Source organism: Drosophila takahashii, chromosome 3R, assembly GCF_030179915.1.
Source record: "Drosophila takahashii strain IR98-3 E-12201 chromosome 3R, DtakHiC1v2, whole genome shotgun sequence".
Taxonomy (NCBI): domain Eukaryota; kingdom Metazoa; phylum Arthropoda; class Insecta; order Diptera; family Drosophilidae; genus Drosophila; species Drosophila takahashii.
Genome location: NC_091681.1, coordinates 21,615,046 through 21,634,451, shown reverse-complemented (window position 1 = coordinate 21,634,451; position 19,406 = coordinate 21,615,046). Strand labels below are relative to the sequence as shown.

The window sequence follows — 19,406 nt, the reverse complement described above, 5'->3', positions numbered from 1 at the left end:
TGAATAAAAGAAGGCGTGGAGTAAGCTGCTTTTGGATTTTACACAGAACAGTACAATTTTCAAGTAGATTTGGTTAGGAGTTGCTCATACACTAGAGAGAAATTCAAGATTTATTCCAAAAATAAACATGGAATTTCCCATCCCAGAGGCTCAATACTGGGACGTTTCCAAGAAGTCCCAGAAAGATCGTCAGATGATTCGGAAATTCGTTCCCGATGCCGTCGATCTGGCCACTATTAGTCGCGGAGAGATTTACAGGATCGATACCTTCTATTTGGAGTGTCAGAAGTACAGGGATCATTATCGTGACCCCTACGGCAAGGTGCATTGCCCGCCATTCTTCCACTTGCATAAGGGAAAGTGCGGAATCAAATTGGACCAGAGCCTGGCCCAGATGACACAGGCGATCGCTGGAAATGTGGACCGCCAGCCAATAGTGTTTCCCCTGATTCCGAACAAAAGCATGTTTTTGGGAGGCAGCATTCCAATGGGGTCACATACCTCCAAAATTGGCGTCACAAGCTACCTGAGATGACGTATTTGTACATGTTTTATAGCAATAACTTAATTATATGCTACAGATCCTTTTTCTAATTATTTTTGTGGCTTGGGCCTGTGAATAATCCTCCGTAAGCGTTTCATAAATTTTAGGTTTTTTATTTTCTAGGCTGGGAAAGCAGTTTCAATAAATAGCATTTTAAATACTTTGCGCCCTTTTATGCGTAGAACATACACATTCGTTTTAAATTTCTGGGTAACTTGATGTTAGCTGACACAAGGATTTGATATACAGTTTAATTAGCCTTTTACAAACGGCGTTTAAGCTAGTAAACACACTAAAAAGTCTTTCTGTGCACGGCTTTCTGACCCTCCTCCTCGTATTCCCGCTTCGAGATCCACATCTTCTTGAAAGTATCGAGCGAGGCCAAAATCGAGCCGCCCATCCATGTGGAGTAGAGACGTTCCTGGGGCGCAGCGATCTGGGGATATATATTAATGTGTTTTAGAAATCTCATAAAGAATTGTATTTGCTTAGCGATACTCACCCTGATCTTAAGATCCTTGGCCGAGTGCTTCTTCAGTTCGGACAGCAGGCGGTCGCCGAAACCCTTGAAGAGCGTAGATCCACCGGAGAGCACGATGTTCTGGTAGAGCATCTTCCTGAGATCCATATCCGACTTTTCGATGGAGTACATCAGAACGTCGTGGATGCCCTCGCACTCCTCGCCCAGCAGATCGGGCCGGAAAAGAACCTCCGGCGCCCTGAAGCGAGCAGGTCCAATCTCAAAGGTCTTGCCGTCGGGCAGCTTGTAGGCGAACTTCTCGGTCTCCACGGTCTCCTCCTTCTGCGGATTGGTGGCCAGATAGCAGACCTTCTCCTTGATGGAGCGCACAATCTCAAATTCGGCTGTCGACCGGAAGTTGAAGCCCTCCCGGCGGATGAGTGTCTTCAGGTAGCGCGTCACATCGCGCCCGGCGATGTCCACGCGCATAATACTGTGAGGCATGGCGAATCCCTCGTAGATGGGGACCGCATGCGTCACACCGTCGCCGGAGTCGAGCACCACGCCAGTTACGCGTCCGGTGGCATAGCTGCAAGTTTAGTGGTTAAGTTTGATAGTTGGAGTTCCTGGAACCGCGATGCTTACAGACTGAGCACCGCCTGCATGGAGACAAAGAGCGCAGGTGCATTGATGCCCTCGAAGAAGAACTCGGCTGCCTTTTCGCGATTGCGACGCGGATTGAGTGGTGCCTCGGTTAGCAGCACGGGGTGATCCTCCGTGAAGGTGGCTAGTTGTTCCTGGTTAAAACGATTTACTGTGTTAATTAGGGAATACTATCGATTAATGGCACCCTTACTTTGCTGTAAATGTAGCTCCATATCCGCTCCATGTCGTTCCAGTCGGTGACGATGCCGTGCTCCATGGGATACCGGATGCTGAGCAGACCACGGTGCTCCTCCGCCTTGGGTCCAACGAATATGTCGCCCTCCAGGGCGCCAGCCATCACGCGGACATGCTTGGGCCGGCCAATGCTGCAGGAGAAGGCGTTATATTTAAGGTTTTAACAGGAAATAAGAGTTTCCGGGCACTTACTAATTGGGAAACCTGCATTTTGGAATGTGCTCACCAGCAAAGCCGGCCTTGATCACACCGGAGCCCTGAAAAAAGTAAGGAATGTAACATTTAGTTTTTGTAAAATAGATTTAGTAATCTAAATTGCCAGCATGGAATCCTTCAGTGTGCCCGAGGTGGACATGATGACCGTGTCCAAGAACTCGCAATACGAGCGAGAGTCGCTCCTGAAGTTCTCGCCACCGGTGGGACTGACCAACATCAGCTACGGCGGCATGTACAAGGTGGACTCGTTCTACCTGGAGTGCCAGAAGTACCGCGACCAGTTCCGCGATCCCTACAACAAGCTGCTCCGCCCCAAGATGTTCCAAGCGTACAGGGGCAAGTGCGGCATTAAGATAGATCCCGAATTGGAGCGACTGAAGCGACCCGCTGGCTCGCATGTGGAGTCCATTCCGGTGGTCTATCCCATGGAGTACGGCCGGCAGATGGACTTCGACAGGGGCTTCCGGATGGAGGGACGCAACAGCAGGGAATCGGCCATCGCCCGCAGGTATCCCTGTGTGCGTGTGTTGGGCAGATAGATTTTCCCATCTAAATTGCAAGTTACTTCGGAAATAAACCTTTTAAATCTTTGGTCTCTGCCCAGTTCTTGTTTGTGGGATTAGTCATGTTGGCCATTTGAAGACGGCTTGAAAGTTCACTGACAAAGGGACGGGCGTAGGTGATGTCACTTTTTCAGCTGACCAAACTGCTGGAAAGCCGCGATTTGGCCAAGGGGTACTGGATTCCACTGCCCCCAGGTTCACTTACGTTATCTATGACGACGGGCTGGTTGACGACGACATCATAAGGCTCCATTTTGTGCGTTTTTCAAAATTTGCAAATTTTTTAATAGTTGGTCAACCGCTGGTGACCGTAGCTGGTTCGCAGAAATAAACCGCAGGTGAAAATGAGCCAAATAAGCCAATTTCAAAAGATTTCCTAAAAATGCCAGAGAAAAGTTTACATTTGACATGGTGGTCTGTGGTGTCAAATAGGCTCCTTTCCGCTGTGTATAGTTTCTTTAAAACAAAAAATAGGGGAAATATATAGAACAAAAGCTATTTAAAATTTAATTTTCAAGCTTTTGTGTACATGCTGCAGAATTTATTTACCAAAACAACTAAACCCTCAAATGTAAAATAAATATCCTACTCTACATTCTACATCTTTGGTATATTCAAGTTGCGGTATATTTCTTTGCTTTTCCTCCCACCCGTGGCATTTTACTAGGGTCACTGTGCGGTCCTACCAATCTCACTGAAATGGCCGAGGAGAATTTGGACAAAAAACCGGAGGTGAAACCTCCACCCGGATTAAAGGCCATCATAGACCACCTGGGCCAGGCGTACCCTGCTCAGCCCAACCCGCTGCAGGTGACCACGCTGCTCAAGTACTGGCTGGGTGGCCAGGATCCGCTGGACTACATCAGCATGTACAACTATCCCGGGGATGCGGATCGCAACATTCCGCCGCACTGGCACTACATCAGCTTCGGGCTGAGTGATCTGCACGGCGACGAGCGCGTCCATCTGCGCGAGGAGGGCGCCACTAGGTCCGGCATGGGATTCGAGCTGACCTTTCGGCTGGCCAAGACGGAGGCGGAACTAAAACAGCAGATCGAGAGCCCGGAGAAGCCCCAACGGCCGCCCACCTGGCCAGCGAACCTGCTGCAGGCCATCGGACGCTACTGCTTCCAGACGGGCAACGGCCTGTGCTTCGGCGACAACATCCCGTGGCGCAAGAGCCTCGACGGCAGCGCCACCTCCAAGTTGAACAGCCTGCTGGTGGCCCAGGATCCCCAGTTGGGCTGCATCGAGACGCCCACGGGCACGGTGGACTTTTGTCAGATCGTCGGCGTGTTTGAGACCGAACTGGAGCAAGCCTCCCGTTGGAATGGACGTGGAGTGCTTAATTTCCTCCGCCAGGATGTGCAGACTGGCGGCGATTGGCTGGTGACCAACATGGACCGCCCCATGAGCGTGTTCGAGCTGCTCCCCGAGACCCTGCTGAACCTGCAGGACGACCTGGAGAAGCAGGGCTCCGATCTGGCCGGCGTCAATGCGGAATTCACGTTCCGCGAACGCAAGCCCACCAGGCAGGTGAAGCAGGAGGTGGACTTCCAGGCGCTGAGCGAGAAGTGCGCCAACGAGGAGAACAACCGACCGCTGACGGAGACGCAGCAGCTGAAGCGCGAGGAGCCGAGCTTCCCGCAGTCCATGTCCATGAGCAGCAACTCGCTGCACAAGTCGTGTCCGCTGGACTTTCAGCCGCAGGCACCCAACTGCATCTCGCTGGACGGCATTGAGATTACCCTGGCACCCGGTGTGGCCAAGTACCTGCTGCTGGCCATCAAGGATCGCATCCGTCACGGCCGCCACTTCACCTTCAAGGCGCAGCACCTGGCGCTCACTTTGGTGGCGGAAAGCGTGACGGGTTCGGCGGTGACGCCTAGCGAACCCTACGGAGTACTGGGCTACTGGATCCAGGTGCTCATTCCGGACGAACTGGTGCCCCGGCTGATGGAGGACTTCCGCAGCGCGGGCCTAGACGAGAACTGCGAGCCCAAGCAGCGGTTGGAGCTGGAGTGGCCCGACAAGAATCTGAAGCTGATCATCGACCAGCCGGAGCCCCTGCTGCTGCCCAACGTGCTGCCCATGTCCCTCGACGCGGCTCCACTGAAAATGTGAAGCCGTCGAGCGCGTAGCTAGTATTATTTTAATTTAATCGAATTGAATCTTCCACTAACCAGTAAGTTTTACATTTATCTCATCTCTCCTAACACAATGAACGTGGCCTTTGCTCCCCGCCGGAGTCCAGTCAAAATATATAGTATAAAACCACTCGACGGGCCTTTGATACGCGCATGCAAAGAGGAAGCGCCGGCGCCAAGGAGCGAACAATTCGCCGGATGAGTTGAGTACAAGTTGGGGTCATCTTCTTTGGTGGCTGCGGCGGATATGGCCACTTGCCACCCAACTAAGCCATCAATTGATGGCACTGCGCAGTGCTTCAGTTTCTAATTCTGGGAATTGATCAATTAGCAGGAGGAGTATTCAATTTGAGCACAAAATCCCGCCCGTGATCATGTGATTTGCGTGGAACTGGAACTGGATGTGGACAAGCTGGGAAACCATCCTGGCCGTTGCCTAGGTGAATTTTTGTTTACCGCAGAGAACGCAATCGCTGCGGTTTCCGTCGCTCGGCTTCTCTGATTAGGCGCCTCAAGTGAGCGAGCGATTTTTTGCGAAAACGGCTCGTGGAAAATAATTCAGTTTTCTTCATTCCGCCGCCGACGACGCAAGCGCTCGGTTGTGTGCTCGCTCGAGAGGTCTCCACCCGCCCACTCATCACTCCTCGATTCGTTCGTTCGTTCGAGTGTCGTGCTGGCTTCCCGGAATCTTCAAGTGAATCGAACGCCTGCGACTGGAATTCCGGCTTACAAGTACGTAGGAAAGAGGGGCTCCAAGGAGCTACCCACCGGCGGTTGCATAAGGGCCAAGCCATCGACCGGTGACCTTCGATTTCGGCAGTGACCCCCGTGGGATTGGGTGCGTCGTCATCGAGCGGACACGTGCACGCCCGTGATAGCGCGAACTTCTGCGATAGCCGCCAAGAATGAAAAACGGTCGCAGTTCTTTATATTTTGGCCTGCGGTTCGCGTTACATTTGCTTTATTTTGGCTGCCCCGGGGCGGGAAAAAGAAAACGTTTGCAGAACAGACCGTTGCACCTCGAACCCCTCCAATCCCAAGTGCACTCGACAAGGGCATGCATAATCGAGAAATGCGACAAATTTCAGTTATCGCTTGTAATGCAATCTTTGTTCTGTCTTCTGCGCAGCTCAAAAATGCATTACAATGTTGCTGACCAGATATTCTGGGGGGAAATTAAATCGAGTGTGTTTCCACGAACACCTGGTGCTTGTAACCCGAAAGTTATATCTTTGAATATTAATTTGAGCCTCTTGGCTAATGAAACCCTAGATTGTTTTTGCGCTTTGTTTACTCAGCTCTGCAATCCGATCAGTCATTTGGAATGTGACTGTAATTAAGATAGACATAGGGGCAAAATTTAATACAGATAAAATATAATTACTTTTACTAATGGAAATATTTATCTACATTTTTTTAAAGGCTAAGTTTTTAAGTAAAGTTATATCCTTAAAAAAAAAAAAATTTTTTTTTTCTTGAGTTCTAGTTATTTTAAAACAAACTTTTTGATTTTTAAAGGTAATATAAATATGTATCTAAAAATGTAAAGGTTAAGTTAAATACAACTCATATCCTTAAAAACAATTATTTCATCTTATGAGAAATTTTTTTTAAAGTCCCTAGTCTTTTTAAAACAAACTTTTTGAATTTTAAACCATATATCAAGGTAAAGGCCCAACAAAAAAATCGATCATAAAAGGGCTTGTTTATTTTATGAACTTAACTACCCCTAAAAATTATCTGATGACAGTTGTACTTATCTCGCCTTTAGTTTCCAAAGTAACTTTCGCTAAGGTTCCTCTCCCTCGAGAACTAGTGTCCCCTTTGTCCCCCATTTAGTTGGATTCCGGATTGCCGACAATGTAAACTGCATTTTCATTTGCCGGAGGCGCAAATAGCGATAAACGTGTCCAAATATTTGGCTAGCCAATTCCGTCAGTCTGTGATTATTTTCCGGGATGGGGAAATGCGAGCGGCACTCGTATCTTTTCGGCAGTCAACAGCATATTTGGGTGCAATGTGGCTGACTGATTATGGAGTACCCCTGACACCCTATGTATACTTGCAGGCAGCACCCAACCGACACCAATCCTAACCAGCAGCCATGACGGAGAACGAGAATGAGCCGCTGAACGACCTGCATGGCCAGGTCAACGGTCGCATCCTGCCCGCCAATGGACACACCAACGGACTGGTTCATGCCAACGGAAAGGATTCGGGGAAGGCGCCTGCTCCGCTCCAGAACGGCAATGGGACACACATCGAGGCGCCCTGTTGTCGGGACATACACGGCAAGGAGCCGCCGGATGGTGGAGCCCGCGCCTGGTTGGTCATGGTGAGCGCCTTCCTCTGCAACGGAATCATCTTTGGATTCATCAACACATACGGCGTGATCCACTCGCTGCTGACGGAGCGGCTCACAAAGCTCGGGGATCCGGAGGCCTCCAGCAAGGCGGGTAAGTTTCTCCGTTACATCCCCTCAAGAAACCGACAGCAATTTGTCCATAATCCCATCAACCCCGCGGCAAATTAATTCGGAATTTATGGCGTTGATTGTAATTATGCAGGCAGGGCAAATGAGATTAGATGGGAACTGGGCAGTTGTTTTGCTGGCCACTATTTGTTTTTAGCACAAATCATATTTTGGTGGCCTTTGATTGCTGCTGCTGCCCGGGGGGCCTCTGACTTTGATTCGGAAAAAGCCTAGAAGCTAAGCCATAAAGTACAATTAAATTGCATTCCTCAAGATGCTCCATCTATATTGTAGATTATACTATCAACACTTGAAGTTACCTTGGAAATATAAGAGATATTTCTGATGTTTCCGAATTTCAATTTGATTAGGCAATGACGCACTTCGCAATGAATTGCCAAAACATTGAATATTACTTAAGAAAGTCTAGATTCAAATTTATACACGCTATTTCGAATCTAACGCCTCTGTTTCTCCCGCGGTCTTTTGGGTTCAATAAAACGTAGTAGTACGTAGTACGAAGTGACGATATAGGAATCCAACGTACCGACGTCAAGTGAATTAAATTGCTAAAAGTTGATTGGATCACAAAGCATTATTCAACAGCCTTCTTCGAGTGCGAAGAGCGCGACGTCGAGACTTGGGAGTCGCGTAGAGTTGGAGGAGGGTTCTCCATCTAAAGTGGATCAGTTTTTGGCAGCTCAACTTAACCAGCAGTAGAAGCAGTAGGCGAAGCCACTCCAAACCAGACGCAACTGCTTTGTTGAGACGAATGCAATTGCGAGCAGAGTTCACTGCATTTGCAACTGTTTGTCAAGGTTTTCAGCAGGCCGGCAATATTACGTATACGCCGCGTGGGCCGGCAGCGCATTGGGGGCACGGCCGGCGCTTTTAAGACGAGCTGGAGAACATAGCTGGCCGGCGAAAGACAAAAGCCACTGGCACCCGCCACTGACCCAGTTACTTGGTCGGCCGGCGCTGCCGGGGAAGCCCCTCAAGTGCTTCGCCTGACAGCGATCCTCCCCAGAGCTATAGGCTACATGCATCTAGGGCTAAGACCATAGCTTCAGCTAAGACTAGCTGACAGTTCCGCAATATGATTAAAACCTGACGTAATCCGAACCCGAGCTCTGTGTGCCATATTTTCCCCGCTTTTATCGCGGTGTCGATTCATCAATTAATTGTCAGCCTCTGTCAATTACACACCTCCATGGGCACATCACAGCGACTTAGTGGAGCTCAATAGGCACGGTCGGTGGCCCATTGGTTCATCCGTGTGGATCGGAGGTCAAGATCAATCATGCTGCCAGTCTTTGGCTTTAACTCCCATGCAATCCGCGTTGCAAGTTGCGTCAGATATTGCATGAGATCGCATCGGGTTGCCAGCTATGTATGAATATGAGAGGCGTACTAAAAATATTCCGATCTATTTTCGCCAGACGCCAGCGGTGCCATGTAATTCGGCAACGTTCCCTTCCGTTCGCAATTCTTTTTTAGATTTTTGGCACCGGGTATTACGGGTATTATCTAATGGCTCTCTCTTCGCATCTCTCTAGTCGGACTGCCATTGACTGGCTGCGAAGAGAGAATCGGCGTCTGTGGCATTGACATTGACTGCCTGCCGCTGGCCGAGATTGCGGGAGAATTGTACTGCGCATGTGGGGGAGAGTTACGTGCCATCTCACGGCCCCATTCCTCAGTTGGCCGTGTCTCGGCGAATGGTCGATAAATATCCATGAAGCGCCCAGAGTGGGTCATGTTCTATTTTCGATAAGAGCGATGCAATTTTATTATTATTTTATATATCACATATTTTATTACCTTTAAAGAGGGTATTTAATGTTCGCCAAAAGTATTCCCAGCCAAACTTTTGTGAAAGTGAATGGAAAAATATAAATATCTTCAGGTTAAAGGTCAAGGGAGGTTAGCTCCGGCTATTTATTAGCAACCCTCATGAATGGTATACGCAACGCTTTTGAGAAACCATCTCAAGCACTTCACAACGTAGATTGTGACAATAAATTCGGACTGACACGCGAGTTGAATCGAATGCTTATCTCTAGTTCCGGCGTACAATAATTGTTGATATTCCCCGCGATTGGCACTACTAAATCGCTTTGATTGTGGTGCCATAATCGAGCTATAAATACAGAGTAGTACTATTAAAATAATCTTAGTAGTTTAAATTTGAAAATATCTTTGGGCTTGTCGATCCGGGCTTTCTGAACTACAAAAAAATAATAGAAATAAGTTTAAATTTGTACAAAAATTAAATTAATTAAAAGTCCCCCCGGACTTTCATCCGGTACCTGCTTGGGTCCACTGTCCATCTCCCAGACAATGGACCAAAGTCGCTGGAGCTGCTGCAGCTGCACATCTGCCAGAGAGCCAGAGGCGCAGACCTTATCAGAGCATTAGATCATCTTGGCTGGCGGGGAACAAAGAATTGACCTGATTCTGTCAATCGAACATCAATTTGAAGTGCCAAAGTGGAACAAGCGAAAGTGTTTACGCAACAAAAACAATTGGATTCCCCCACTTCTAACCGCAGAGTTCAGCGGAAAATTATTGTCGACGAAAATCCAATCTTTAAACGGCAAGCGACAAAACGCGTAAAATCCTCGATCCCGCCAACCGCCAACGGATCGAATTTCCCGGTCGCAGTCGGGCATCCACATGGAAGTTGCAATGAAACACCTGGGACTGTGGCCAATATCCAGACATACCTTGGATCGCCTCACTTCACAATCGACCGCAAGTGTGTGAGATTCGATTTGTCAATTGAAATTGGTAATTGAAATTGATGGTCAGAAAGTTTTCGAAAAGAGTTGACTCATTTACTCCCTGATTTTTATGTGATAATTATTTTTCTTGCTTCCCTTAAATAATTAAAAAATATTCCTATTGAATACTCAGTAAATATTTCGGTACCTTCTCCTTTTATTTACTTTTCATTATAATTACCAAGACAGCATTATATTTCTTCAAGAGATTACAAGTCGTAAACATTGCATCGCATACAAATATTAGTATATTTATTTTAGGGGAATGAATAAAGGAATTTATTATTTCCATATATGATTTAAAATTAGGTCAAAATTTTAAAAGCTGTGCTTAAACACCTTAAACTAAGTGTCCATAAAGAATGTTGTTTTTATACAGCTTATTTTATTTGATTCCAAAAAATCTTCCAAGCGTATTTTAATCTTTAAAACAATATTATTTCAACGTTGCACCCTTCCTGCATTCCAGCTCTGATTGGGGCCCTGGCCATCGGCACCACATTCCTCTTCTCCACAATGGCCGGCTGCCTGACCGACAAGATTGGCCTGCGGCTGACCACATTCGCCGGCGGAGTCCTCTCCGCAGGAGGACTGCTGCTGTCCTCGTTCTGCACCGAGAACATCAGCGCTTTGTACTTCACCTACGGCATCATGTTTGGCCTGGGAGCAGCCCTCGCCTACACGCCCACTTTGGCCATTCTGGGCCATTACTTCAAGCGCTACCTGGGCAAGGTGAGTGGCTTCGTGACCGCCGGCTCCAGCGTTTTCACTGTGATACTGCCACCCTGTCTGGACAAGCTCCTGGCCGGCTATGGTCTGGAGGGAACACTGAGGGTAAGTAGAGTGAACAGCTCCATGATTCTTATCCACTAATTGCTTTTTTACTCTATCCAGATAATGAGCCTCGTGTCCGCCTTCATTATCGTCTGCTCCTTCGTTTACAAGCCACTGCATCCGCCACCGGAGCCGCCCAAGAAGAAGCCCGGCAGGTCGCGCCTCAATCTCTTCATGCGCTCCATAATAAATGTGGAGATCTGGAAGCGCAAGCGCTTCGTCATCTGGGCTCTCTGCGTGCCCCTTGCCCTTTTTGGATACTTTGTGCCCTATGTGCACATGATGCAGTTCGTGAAGACCACTTTTCCGGGCGAGGATGTCAACCTGCCGGTCATGTGCATCGGCATCACTTCCGGCATTGGACGCCTGATCTTCGGGGTTATTGCTGATATGCCGGGTGTAAACCGCATGTACCTGCAGCAACTGTCGCTGGTCTCCATTGGCGTGGTCACCCTGCTGCTGCCGCTGACCAACTCGTATGTGGTCCTCGTCTCGTTCACCCTGGTCATGGGACTCTTCGACGGCTGCTTCATCTCGCTGCTGGGTCCGATTGCCTACGAGATCTGCGGTCCTTCGGGAGCCACGCAGGCCATTGGCTTTCTGCTGGGCCTTAGCTCCATTCCGCTCACAGTGGGTCCACCAGTGGCAGGCATGATCTTCGACAGCACGAACTCCTACACCCTGCCCCTGATCCTCGCCGGACTGCCCCCACTGCTCGGCTCCTCGCTGCTATTCCTGATCAAGTGCGTTAAGGAGGAGGAGAACGGGGTCAGTGCGCCGCGAGCGGTGGTTATGGCCAACGGAGATATCGAGATAGCCGGCAACGGCCATTATCGGTCGGATGGTGAGTGTTTAATAGCTTTAATAACCATAAAAAAACATTTGTTTGGAAGTGTTTTAGCTTAAACCACATCCTTTCCTTTCTAAATCGAACATTAAAATCACAAAGCTCTGAGTAAACGGTCAATAAGCAGCCTTACAAAATGTGTTACTCATGAAAATTGCTATTATATTTTAATGAACACTCAATGCTGCTTAGAATACTAAAACCCTTTGGATAGTAATCATTAGACATCGGATTTTCGGTGAAATCGTTTTTTAAATACGATTTAAAATCACATTTGATTGGTTACAAATTTTATTTATTAAGTTATAATTAGATTTAGGCCAAACTTAATTGAGGTTTTTGTAACAAAATTTTAACCAATCAAATGTGGCTTTAAATTATATTAAAAAAAAGGATTTCACATAAAATCCGATGTCTAGTAATCTTAATTTTCACCGTGTTAGAAAATTAAATATCAAACCAAAGAGCTTGAATATGGAGGTTTTTTGGTAATGGCATAGTTGTGTATTTAATTCAAATCTTATTCTTTAATTCTTTAACTCATGGAAATTGTTAGTATATTTTAATGAACACTCAATGCTGCACAGAATATTAAAATCTTTGAGTAGTAACCATCAGAAAATTAAATATTAAAACAAAGAGCTTGAATATGAAATTTTTGTGTAAATGGTACAGTCGTGTATTTAATTCAAATCTTATTCTTTATCATTTCTTATCTTGCAGGCACCAAGTCCAGTGCACCGTTGATGGGTGCCACTAATGGTGTCAATGGAACCGGAGGAGCTGCCCCAACGATCCAGAGCAACGGACACCTGGACAATGGAACTGGTGCGTACCCCGACTCACCTTGGCCTAGCCCCAATCGCATCTCAGACTCCGCCGCCTGCGACCATCCCAGTAGCTCGCTTCACACTAACCCGGGTCCTAAGCTGCCCAGCTGCTCACACACTGCCCTGCTGGGCGGGGTCTCTGGCCCCAGCATGTCCCTGCCACTGACTGAAGACCCCAAGAGGCGTCGCTATAACTATTCCATATACTAACTCACACACTGCCTAGTTGCTAGTTGCTTTTGAAAACTTTCTGCTTCGCCTGCTGTAAACCCTCGCTTGGGTAATTTGCCTTCTTGGTGTGGAACGAGTTTGTAATCGAATAGCATGACTAAGACGCACTTCCGACCAGCCCACACTCCACATCCCACGTTTCTAACCCTGCACCTGCATCCCTTGCACCCGTACTTCCATTCCCATTGCTTTTTCCCATTCAATTGCTTTGTAGATCGTAAGCCTCATCGACTGGGACCTGCTGTAAATAAATGCCAGCTTATGTCGCATATATAACTCGCTGACTGTTTCGGAGTCATCGCATGGGCAGGCTCGAATCACTCGATCCGAAACCACATTCAACCGTTTTATCCTGTTCATATTTTTAGGGAAACTCGCCGTGCCCAACGGATCGGCGTCGTAGAGAGACAGTCGTCGCACTAACTCAAAATTCCACAAAACTTTCGAAACCAATTGAAAAGTTCTGCCATTTTCAGCTGTAATCTCGCCGTCAGAGCCCGCAGCTTAGCCAGCGCAAAATCGAGGTGTTCATTCGTTATATAAACCATAGCTATTTGCCCATTCATCGGATCGGTTGAGATGCCTGTGCGCTTCCTCTATCCTTCATACGTGCATAATATATTTAGGCTAAGGAGAATTTGCAAACCAAATAAAAGTAATATTTTAATTTTTAACAAATAGGAATCCAAACGTATAACTATTTGTCAACACGTGTTGGTCTACGGAAATTTATATATTTTTTTGGAGGTAATGTTGACTCATTATATTTAATAGGATTCCCCGGAACGTTTACTGATTGATTGTTGTTATCTGTAAATGGTTCAGTGGTTCTGTAGGAACTTAATTGAGGGGCTATTGTACCATTTATTAACCATACCGTAATGGAATATTTGTGTCACCGTATTGTACCACCTGCGATGTCGGGATACCGGCAGTTCAGAAGATTTGTTCGGTTATACAACGCAATAATCGGCACCCCCCAGATCGGAATCGATCAATGACGTAGTGGAGCGTCGTTGCCCAAATCGCATTCTTTAAGTGTTTGGCATGTCACCACTGGCCATTAGTCAAAATTATAGCTATTTGTATGCAGCCCGGACCCAATAAAAAACGGCGCGCTATGTGCGGTTCAATGAGTCTCTTTCTTTCGATGAGATCCAGCCAGGTCGACCGATGAGCACTACGCGTGACAACAGATCGATCGGTTCCCAAATCAGGCAGCACACGTCCGGCTTATAAAAAGTCGATTGACTGAAAATTGGCTAATCAAACTGTTGGCGCACTTCAAACCGATCGGTCGAAAATTGTTAGGAAACGGACTACAATTCGCGAAACGGAGAGCGGAATAACCAAGGATTTACCATGCTGACCTGGACCCTCTGGTGCGGATTACTGTTCCTGCTGTGGTTCTATTTTCTGTGGAGCAGGCGAAGATTTTACCTGCTGACTCTCAAGATTCCGGGTCCCCTTGGATATCCCATTCTGGGCATGGCCCACTGGCTGATGCGCAGGGAAGGTTGTATTTATGGATTATTCTCTCGATCGGAAGTATTAATTTTGGTGTCCGTGCGCAGATATCCTCAATGCTTTCGGCTGCTTTCTGGACAAGCACGGCCCGACCATCTTCTCGTGGCTTGGACCCATCCCCTTCATGATTGTCAGCGATCCCCAGGTGGTGCAGGACATCTTCACATCGCCTCACTGCGTGAACAAGGGTATTATTTACAAGGCCGTGGACGATGGAGCGGGCATTGGGCTATTCAGCTTGAAGGGTGTGTGTTTGGGACTGAGTATGGCAGTTACTTAAGTGTGGATTTGTGTAGATCCCCGATGGAGCATCCATCGCAAGCTGCTGAATCCCGCCTTTGGCCACAAGGTTTTGCTTAGCTTCCTGCCCGTTTTTAACCGAGAGACTGCAGTTTTGCTGGATAAACTCAAGCCATTGGAGGACGATGGAGAGAAGGATCTTGTTCCATTGCTGCAGAGCTTCACCCTTGGCATAGCCACACGTGAGTATAGAAAGTGTCAGAGGTTTATGGGTGGTAAACCCGACCTCTCTAGTGAAATCCTATGCAAAATATGGTACTGTACTAAGCTGAAACTGGTACTGTACCCCCCTAATCCAAATCCTGTTATCGCTACTGAAGAGTAAAGTAGATTCACTGAGGTGTTGCTGAAATCTCTTCAAGAATCATAGCGGATATTGGTTCAAAAAGATTTCTGTGACACCCCCGATAGAAGTATTAGGTCAAATAAAGAACGTTATGTTTTTTTTGAAATTGAATTAAACTTTTTGATCATACTTAGTAACATTTCCGCTCTAAATAGTATGCATACATATATGGAATGTGTTTATAAAAAATTAAAAAAAGATTTGATCAAGCTTTGTAATTATACAAATATTTATACCTGTTTTTGATACATTTTCGACCCAAACTTGAATACAACTTTTTCAATTTAAAGTGTTTAATGTTTAAATATCAGAAAATATAATTTATCATTAGAAACTACCATGGGCAGCGATGTCAAGGACGAGGAGAACTTCAGAAACAACTCTCTGCTGGGAAGATATCAATGGTGAGTGCTGACTTGGATTCGGACTGCTTCTATCCATTAATAGTATTTTGGAAACCATGACAGACATGTGCTTCTCGCCGTGGCTCAACAGCCGATTTTTTCGCCAGCTCGCAGGAAAAGAATCCCACTACTACCAGGCTAAGACGGAGATCCGCCAGTTCATCAGGAAGGTAAAAACAAAATAGTTTACCCTCTACGAAAAATTAATTAATCTTCAAAAACTTTCAGATCATTGAAAAAAAGTTGGCAGAAGGCGAAAGTGAGACAATACCTGCCACCCAATCCAAAGACAAGAATATATTTCTTAATCTCGCCACGGATTTGCTGAAACGGGGAGTGTTTACCTTGAAAAACGTTGAAGATGAGTCGAATATAATTGTTTTTGGAGCTTTTGAGACAACTGCCAATGCCGTGTACTACACGCTGATGTTGCTGGCCATGTTTCCCGAGTATCAGGAGAGGGCCTATGAGGAGATAAAAACCATATTCCCCAAGACCGGAGACTTCGATGTGAGCTACGCTGACACTCAGCAGATGGTGTATCTGGATCTGATCCTCAACGAATCAATGAGAGTTATACCCCCGGTTCCAGTTGTATCCCGACAAACGACGCACGACCTAAAGCTGTCCAACGGGATAGTGGTTCCCCAGGGGGTTCAGATCGCCATCGACATTTACCACATGCACAGAAGCAAAAAGATATGGGGCCCAGACGCAGAAACCTTTAATCCAGACCATTTCTTACCTCACAATATCCGGGAAAAACACCCCTACGCCTATATACCCTTCACCAAGGGAATCAGAAATTGCATAGGTAACTTTTGGGATTCCCTTTTTGGCAAAGATTTTAATTTTAGCATTTTTTGCCATTTTAGGTTGGCGATATGCCTTGATATCGGCCAAAGTAACACTAGCCAAGTTATTGAGGAATTATAGGTTTTCTACGAGTTTTCCGTTTAAAGATCTTTATTTTGTTGAAGATATAACTATGAAGCTGAAAACTGTGCCACTGCTGGAGCTCCAAAAGAGAAGTTGAAAATAAATTTTATACTATACAATAATATAATTAAGTTTAAAAGAAATTAGAATAATAAAGATTGTTGAATGTATACGCTCTGTAAACTCACTACATTTTTTAGGCCTTCTTAAGCTCAAATGGAATATGACAAGAATAATTTTAGCTTGCTCTATATCCTGAATTGCTGATAAAATTGTGATGACTGGCACAATGAAGAAAAATACAATTTTTAGGTTTTTGTTGATTATTGGTTAAGAATTAGGGTGTTTCGTAAAATAATTTTTATAATTTTTGATTTTTTAAACTGGTTTTGAATAGTAATAAATCTAGAAGATATATTATTTTAAAAATTGAACTATTTTCCGATCCTTTTTTTCTTGTGTATTTTCAATAATCGATTTAAGAAATACCAAAAATATACCACCGATAGGTTGAACAAGAAGAAGAGGAGCTGAGACGATAGATTGGACAAATGAAATCGATGTTTTAGCCGATGTTTTTCTAGAGCATAAACAAAAAAAACCGGCAAGGCAATGTCGCTTACGGATGTCTTGGAATTGAACAAAACGGAGTTGTTCGCGAAGATTCGCGATGGCTTGCCCGGTGTGCAGAGGACCCAGAACCTGCTGGACTGCAAGGACGACCTGCTGTTCGCCTGGGACGCCAAGGACAGCTGCCTGCTGGTGCGCAACTGGCGCTCCTCGCTGGCGGCCGAGGTGAATGTCCAGTTCCAGACCCTGATCCCCTCGAGCACGGTTGGCCTGGAGGTGGACCGCGTACTGGCCTCCAACGAGGGCTCGCTGGTGGCGCTCAGCGGACCCCGCGGCGTCACCATTCTGGAGCTGCCCCGACGATGGGGCGCCGATGGATACTACAAGGACGGCAAGGCCCGGATCACCTGCCGCACCTACGGCCTGGACACCCAGCTGTTCCTCAACAATCCGCACCTGGAGGTGCGCCAAGTGCGCTGGCATCCGCACTCCGTGTCGGACTCCACGCTGCTGGTGCTGCTCAACAACAACACCATTCGGGTGTACAACCACTCCAAGCTGCGCCACGTGTGGCAGGTGGGCCCCTCGGTCCTCCGCAGCGGGGCCAACAGCTCGCTCTGCGACTTCGGAGAGGTGGCCGTGGACTTTGACATCGCTCCCGCTGGAAAATCTCGTGACACAGAATCAGCAGCTTTTGGGGAAACCGAAACCACTCTGGATAAGAGCAACAAAACCCTAATGGCGGCCAAGTCGCAGCCAAAGCAGGAGCGGATCGAGTGGCCCGTGGTGGTGCTGCGCGAGAATGGAAACATATACATTTTGATGACCGGCCTGGACTCGGAAAAGACGCGTCTCCAGGGACCCATCACCATAACGCCCCAGGCGCGGGACAACTATGGCCTGGAGTCGTGTGCGCTCATGATTATCCCCTCGCTGCCGCCAACTCTAGTTATTGCCGAGTCCAACGGAAAGCTTCATCATGCGCTGCTCATGGAAGCCGAGGCCGCCGAGCATTCCTTCAACGAGGTGGACGACTTTGTGCTCATCGAGCCAGCTGAATATGTTATCCATGTGCTAGAAACTGTGGAACTAGAGCTGGGACTGACTGCCTCTGGAGCGGCAGAAGGAGGAGGAGCATCCTACAATTGTCCAGTTTATCTGAAGCGCGACCTGATCAACGAACTGCGCTACTTTGCCTACCACAACGCGGGCCTCCATGCGGTCACCGTGAACTTTATCTCTGAGCTGCAGCGTTACCTGGACAGCGAGTCCGAAGAGGACAGACTTGAGCTGGCGGCCTCTTCGCGTGCCGAATACATTCTGTGCACCAAATTCGACTCCAGTGATTCCGTGAACGCAGTCTTTGGACTAGCACTGCTGCAAGTTCCCGCCGGAGTGGTTATTCTACTGGGCAGCGGACAGGTTATCAGTCTGAAGCTGGTAATAGATGCTCAGCTCTTGGTGACACCCAATGAGAATAGGCAGGCTAACGCGGATGTGTCGCAGCAGGAGAGTGGACCAACTTTTGTGGACACCATTAAGTCACTGCTTCAGCGCAATGTGAACCAGCCCATCCTGGCGGATAAACTTTCCTCGCCTTCTGCGCAGGAGAGCTATGAACTTTTAAACCAGGCCATCGAGGTGCTCCGCGAACAGTACCTTAAACGACACGACCTCGTGCGCGCCGCCTTCGCGCGACACATTAACCAGATGCAGCTGAAGAAGGAGCAACAGAAGCAGGAGATCCAGGATCTGGAGAAGGAGCGCGAACTGATCAGCGAGCGGGCTCACAAGCTGGCCGAACGCTTCGAGGAGATCAGCTACAATCAGGAGCTGCTCGTGCGCAAGTGCAACGTTCTGATGCAGCGGGCCAATGCCGCACTGCCAAATAGTGTGGTGGCCGAGCGGGAGTTTTCGCTGGAGGTGGCTCGTCTTAACAAGGTTACCCAGAGCATGGCCGCTGGTTTGGAGGGCGCCAAGAAGACGCTGAACAAGCAGCGCTACCACATTGCCAAGAGCCAGGAAGACCTCAAGAAGAATGCTTACGAGCTGCCGGAGAAGCAGCACCGAACAATCACCGAGATACTCACCCAACTAACTGGCGAGATCGACCGCCAGATCACTGACGTCAAGCGCATAAACAAAATCGTTGGCGTTTAAAATCGGATTGAAAACTAGCACACTGTTATGATTTCGCCACGTTTTTGTTGATTGTAAAGCCGTTGCGTAGAACTAAAACGTATTTATAATAAACATGTCGATTAAGTCCTATATTCGGTGGCAGTTTTCTTTTCGTATTCTATGTCATGTTAATGGGCATACGTCAGAGGTGTCTGCCAGACGTTCCTCCAAGCAGAGACCGCCAAAAACATTGTATTTCACAAGAATCTAATACAGTAAAATCACTAATTAGACAACTAGTCCATTATATAAATATCAGTTTAAATCCGATTAGTAAACAATATTGTGTTGGAAAATATGTCATTTGTAAT

The 19,406-nt window shown here is 47.3% G+C and overlaps 7 protein-coding genes across 9 annotated transcripts; 6 read left to right on the top strand and 1 right to left on the bottom strand.

The window, feature by feature from the left end:
- The first annotated feature begins 40 nt into the window (after positions 1-40).
- On the top strand, positions 41-594 carry LOC108059581 (uncharacterized). The gene has a single exon (XM_017144927.3). The coding sequence runs from the start codon at positions 128-130 to the stop codon at positions 533-535; it is 408 nt and encodes a 135-aa protein (XP_017000416.1). The 5' UTR covers positions 41-127; the 3' UTR covers positions 536-594.
- Positions 595-702: 108 nt separating this feature from the next.
- On the bottom strand, positions 703-3,045 carry Arp1 (Actin-related protein 1). The gene is made up of 6 exons (XM_017144925.3): positions 2,889-3,045; positions 2,097-2,161; positions 1,861-2,035; positions 1,650-1,801; positions 1,047-1,593; positions 703-980 (listed from the first exon to the last, which is right to left on the bottom strand). The coding sequence occupies exons 1-6, from the start codon at positions 2,934-2,936 to the stop codon at positions 837-839; spliced, it is 1,131 nt and encodes a 376-aa protein (XP_017000414.1). The 5' UTR covers positions 2,937-3,045; the 3' UTR covers positions 703-836.
- Positions 2,167-2,711, top strand: LOC108059580 (uncharacterized). Its single transcript, XM_017144926.3, has one exon. It carries the CDS (start codon positions 2,228-2,230, stop codon positions 2,657-2,659), a length of 432 nt encoding a protein of 143 aa, XP_017000415.2. The 5' UTR covers positions 2,167-2,227; the 3' UTR covers positions 2,660-2,711.
- Positions 3,046-3,343: 298 nt separating the features above from the next.
- On the top strand, positions 3,344-4,960 carry Su(fu) (suppressor of fused). Its single transcript, XM_017144907.3, has one exon. The coding sequence runs from the start codon at positions 3,383-3,385 to the stop codon at positions 4,805-4,807; it is 1,425 nt and encodes a 474-aa protein (XP_017000396.2). The 5' UTR covers positions 3,344-3,382; the 3' UTR covers positions 4,808-4,960.
- A 323-nt stretch (positions 4,961-5,283) lies between these two features.
- kar (monocarboxylate transporter 10-like protein kar) lies at positions 5,284-13,512 on the top strand. 2 transcript variants are annotated; one of them, XM_017144905.3, is made up of 6 exons: positions 5,287-5,562; positions 6,899-7,286; positions 10,556-10,920; positions 10,981-11,764; positions 12,491-12,595; positions 13,197-13,512. In XM_017144905.3, exons 2-6 carry the CDS (start codon positions 6,935-6,937, stop codon positions 13,229-13,231), a joined length of 1,641 nt encoding a protein of 546 aa, XP_017000394.2. In that variant the 5' UTR covers positions 5,287-5,562; positions 6,899-6,934; the 3' UTR covers positions 13,232-13,512. The 2 variants fall into 2 exon arrangements, with proteins under 2 accessions (XP_070073980.1, XP_017000394.2); XM_070217879.1 differs by lacking the exon at positions 13,197-13,512 and having other exon boundaries at positions 5,284-5,562; positions 12,491-13,104.
- Positions 13,513-13,780: 268 nt separating this feature from the next.
- Cyp313a4 (Cytochrome P450 313a4) lies at positions 13,781-16,869 on the top strand. 2 transcript variants are annotated; one of them, XM_017144909.3, is made up of 7 exons: positions 13,781-14,344; positions 14,403-14,600; positions 14,652-14,837; positions 15,333-15,405; positions 15,449-15,575; positions 15,634-16,219; positions 16,281-16,869. In XM_017144909.3, the coding sequence occupies exons 1-7, from the start codon at positions 14,191-14,193 to the stop codon at positions 16,439-16,441; spliced, it is 1,485 nt and encodes a 494-aa protein (XP_017000398.2). In that variant the 5' UTR covers positions 13,781-14,190; the 3' UTR covers positions 16,442-16,869. The 2 variants fall into 2 exon arrangements, with proteins under 2 accessions (XP_017000398.2, XP_070073979.1); XM_070217878.1 differs by lacking the exons at positions 13,781-14,344; positions 14,403-14,600 and having other exon boundaries at positions 14,701-14,837; positions 15,469-15,575.
- A 29-nt stretch (positions 16,870-16,898) lies between these two features.
- mbo (Nuclear pore complex protein Nup88) lies at positions 16,899-19,185 on the top strand. The gene has a single exon (XM_017144908.3). It carries the CDS (start codon positions 16,957-16,959, stop codon positions 19,072-19,074), a length of 2,118 nt encoding a protein of 705 aa, XP_017000397.2. The 5' UTR covers positions 16,899-16,956; the 3' UTR covers positions 19,075-19,185.
- Positions 19,186-19,406: the final 221 nt, after the last annotated feature.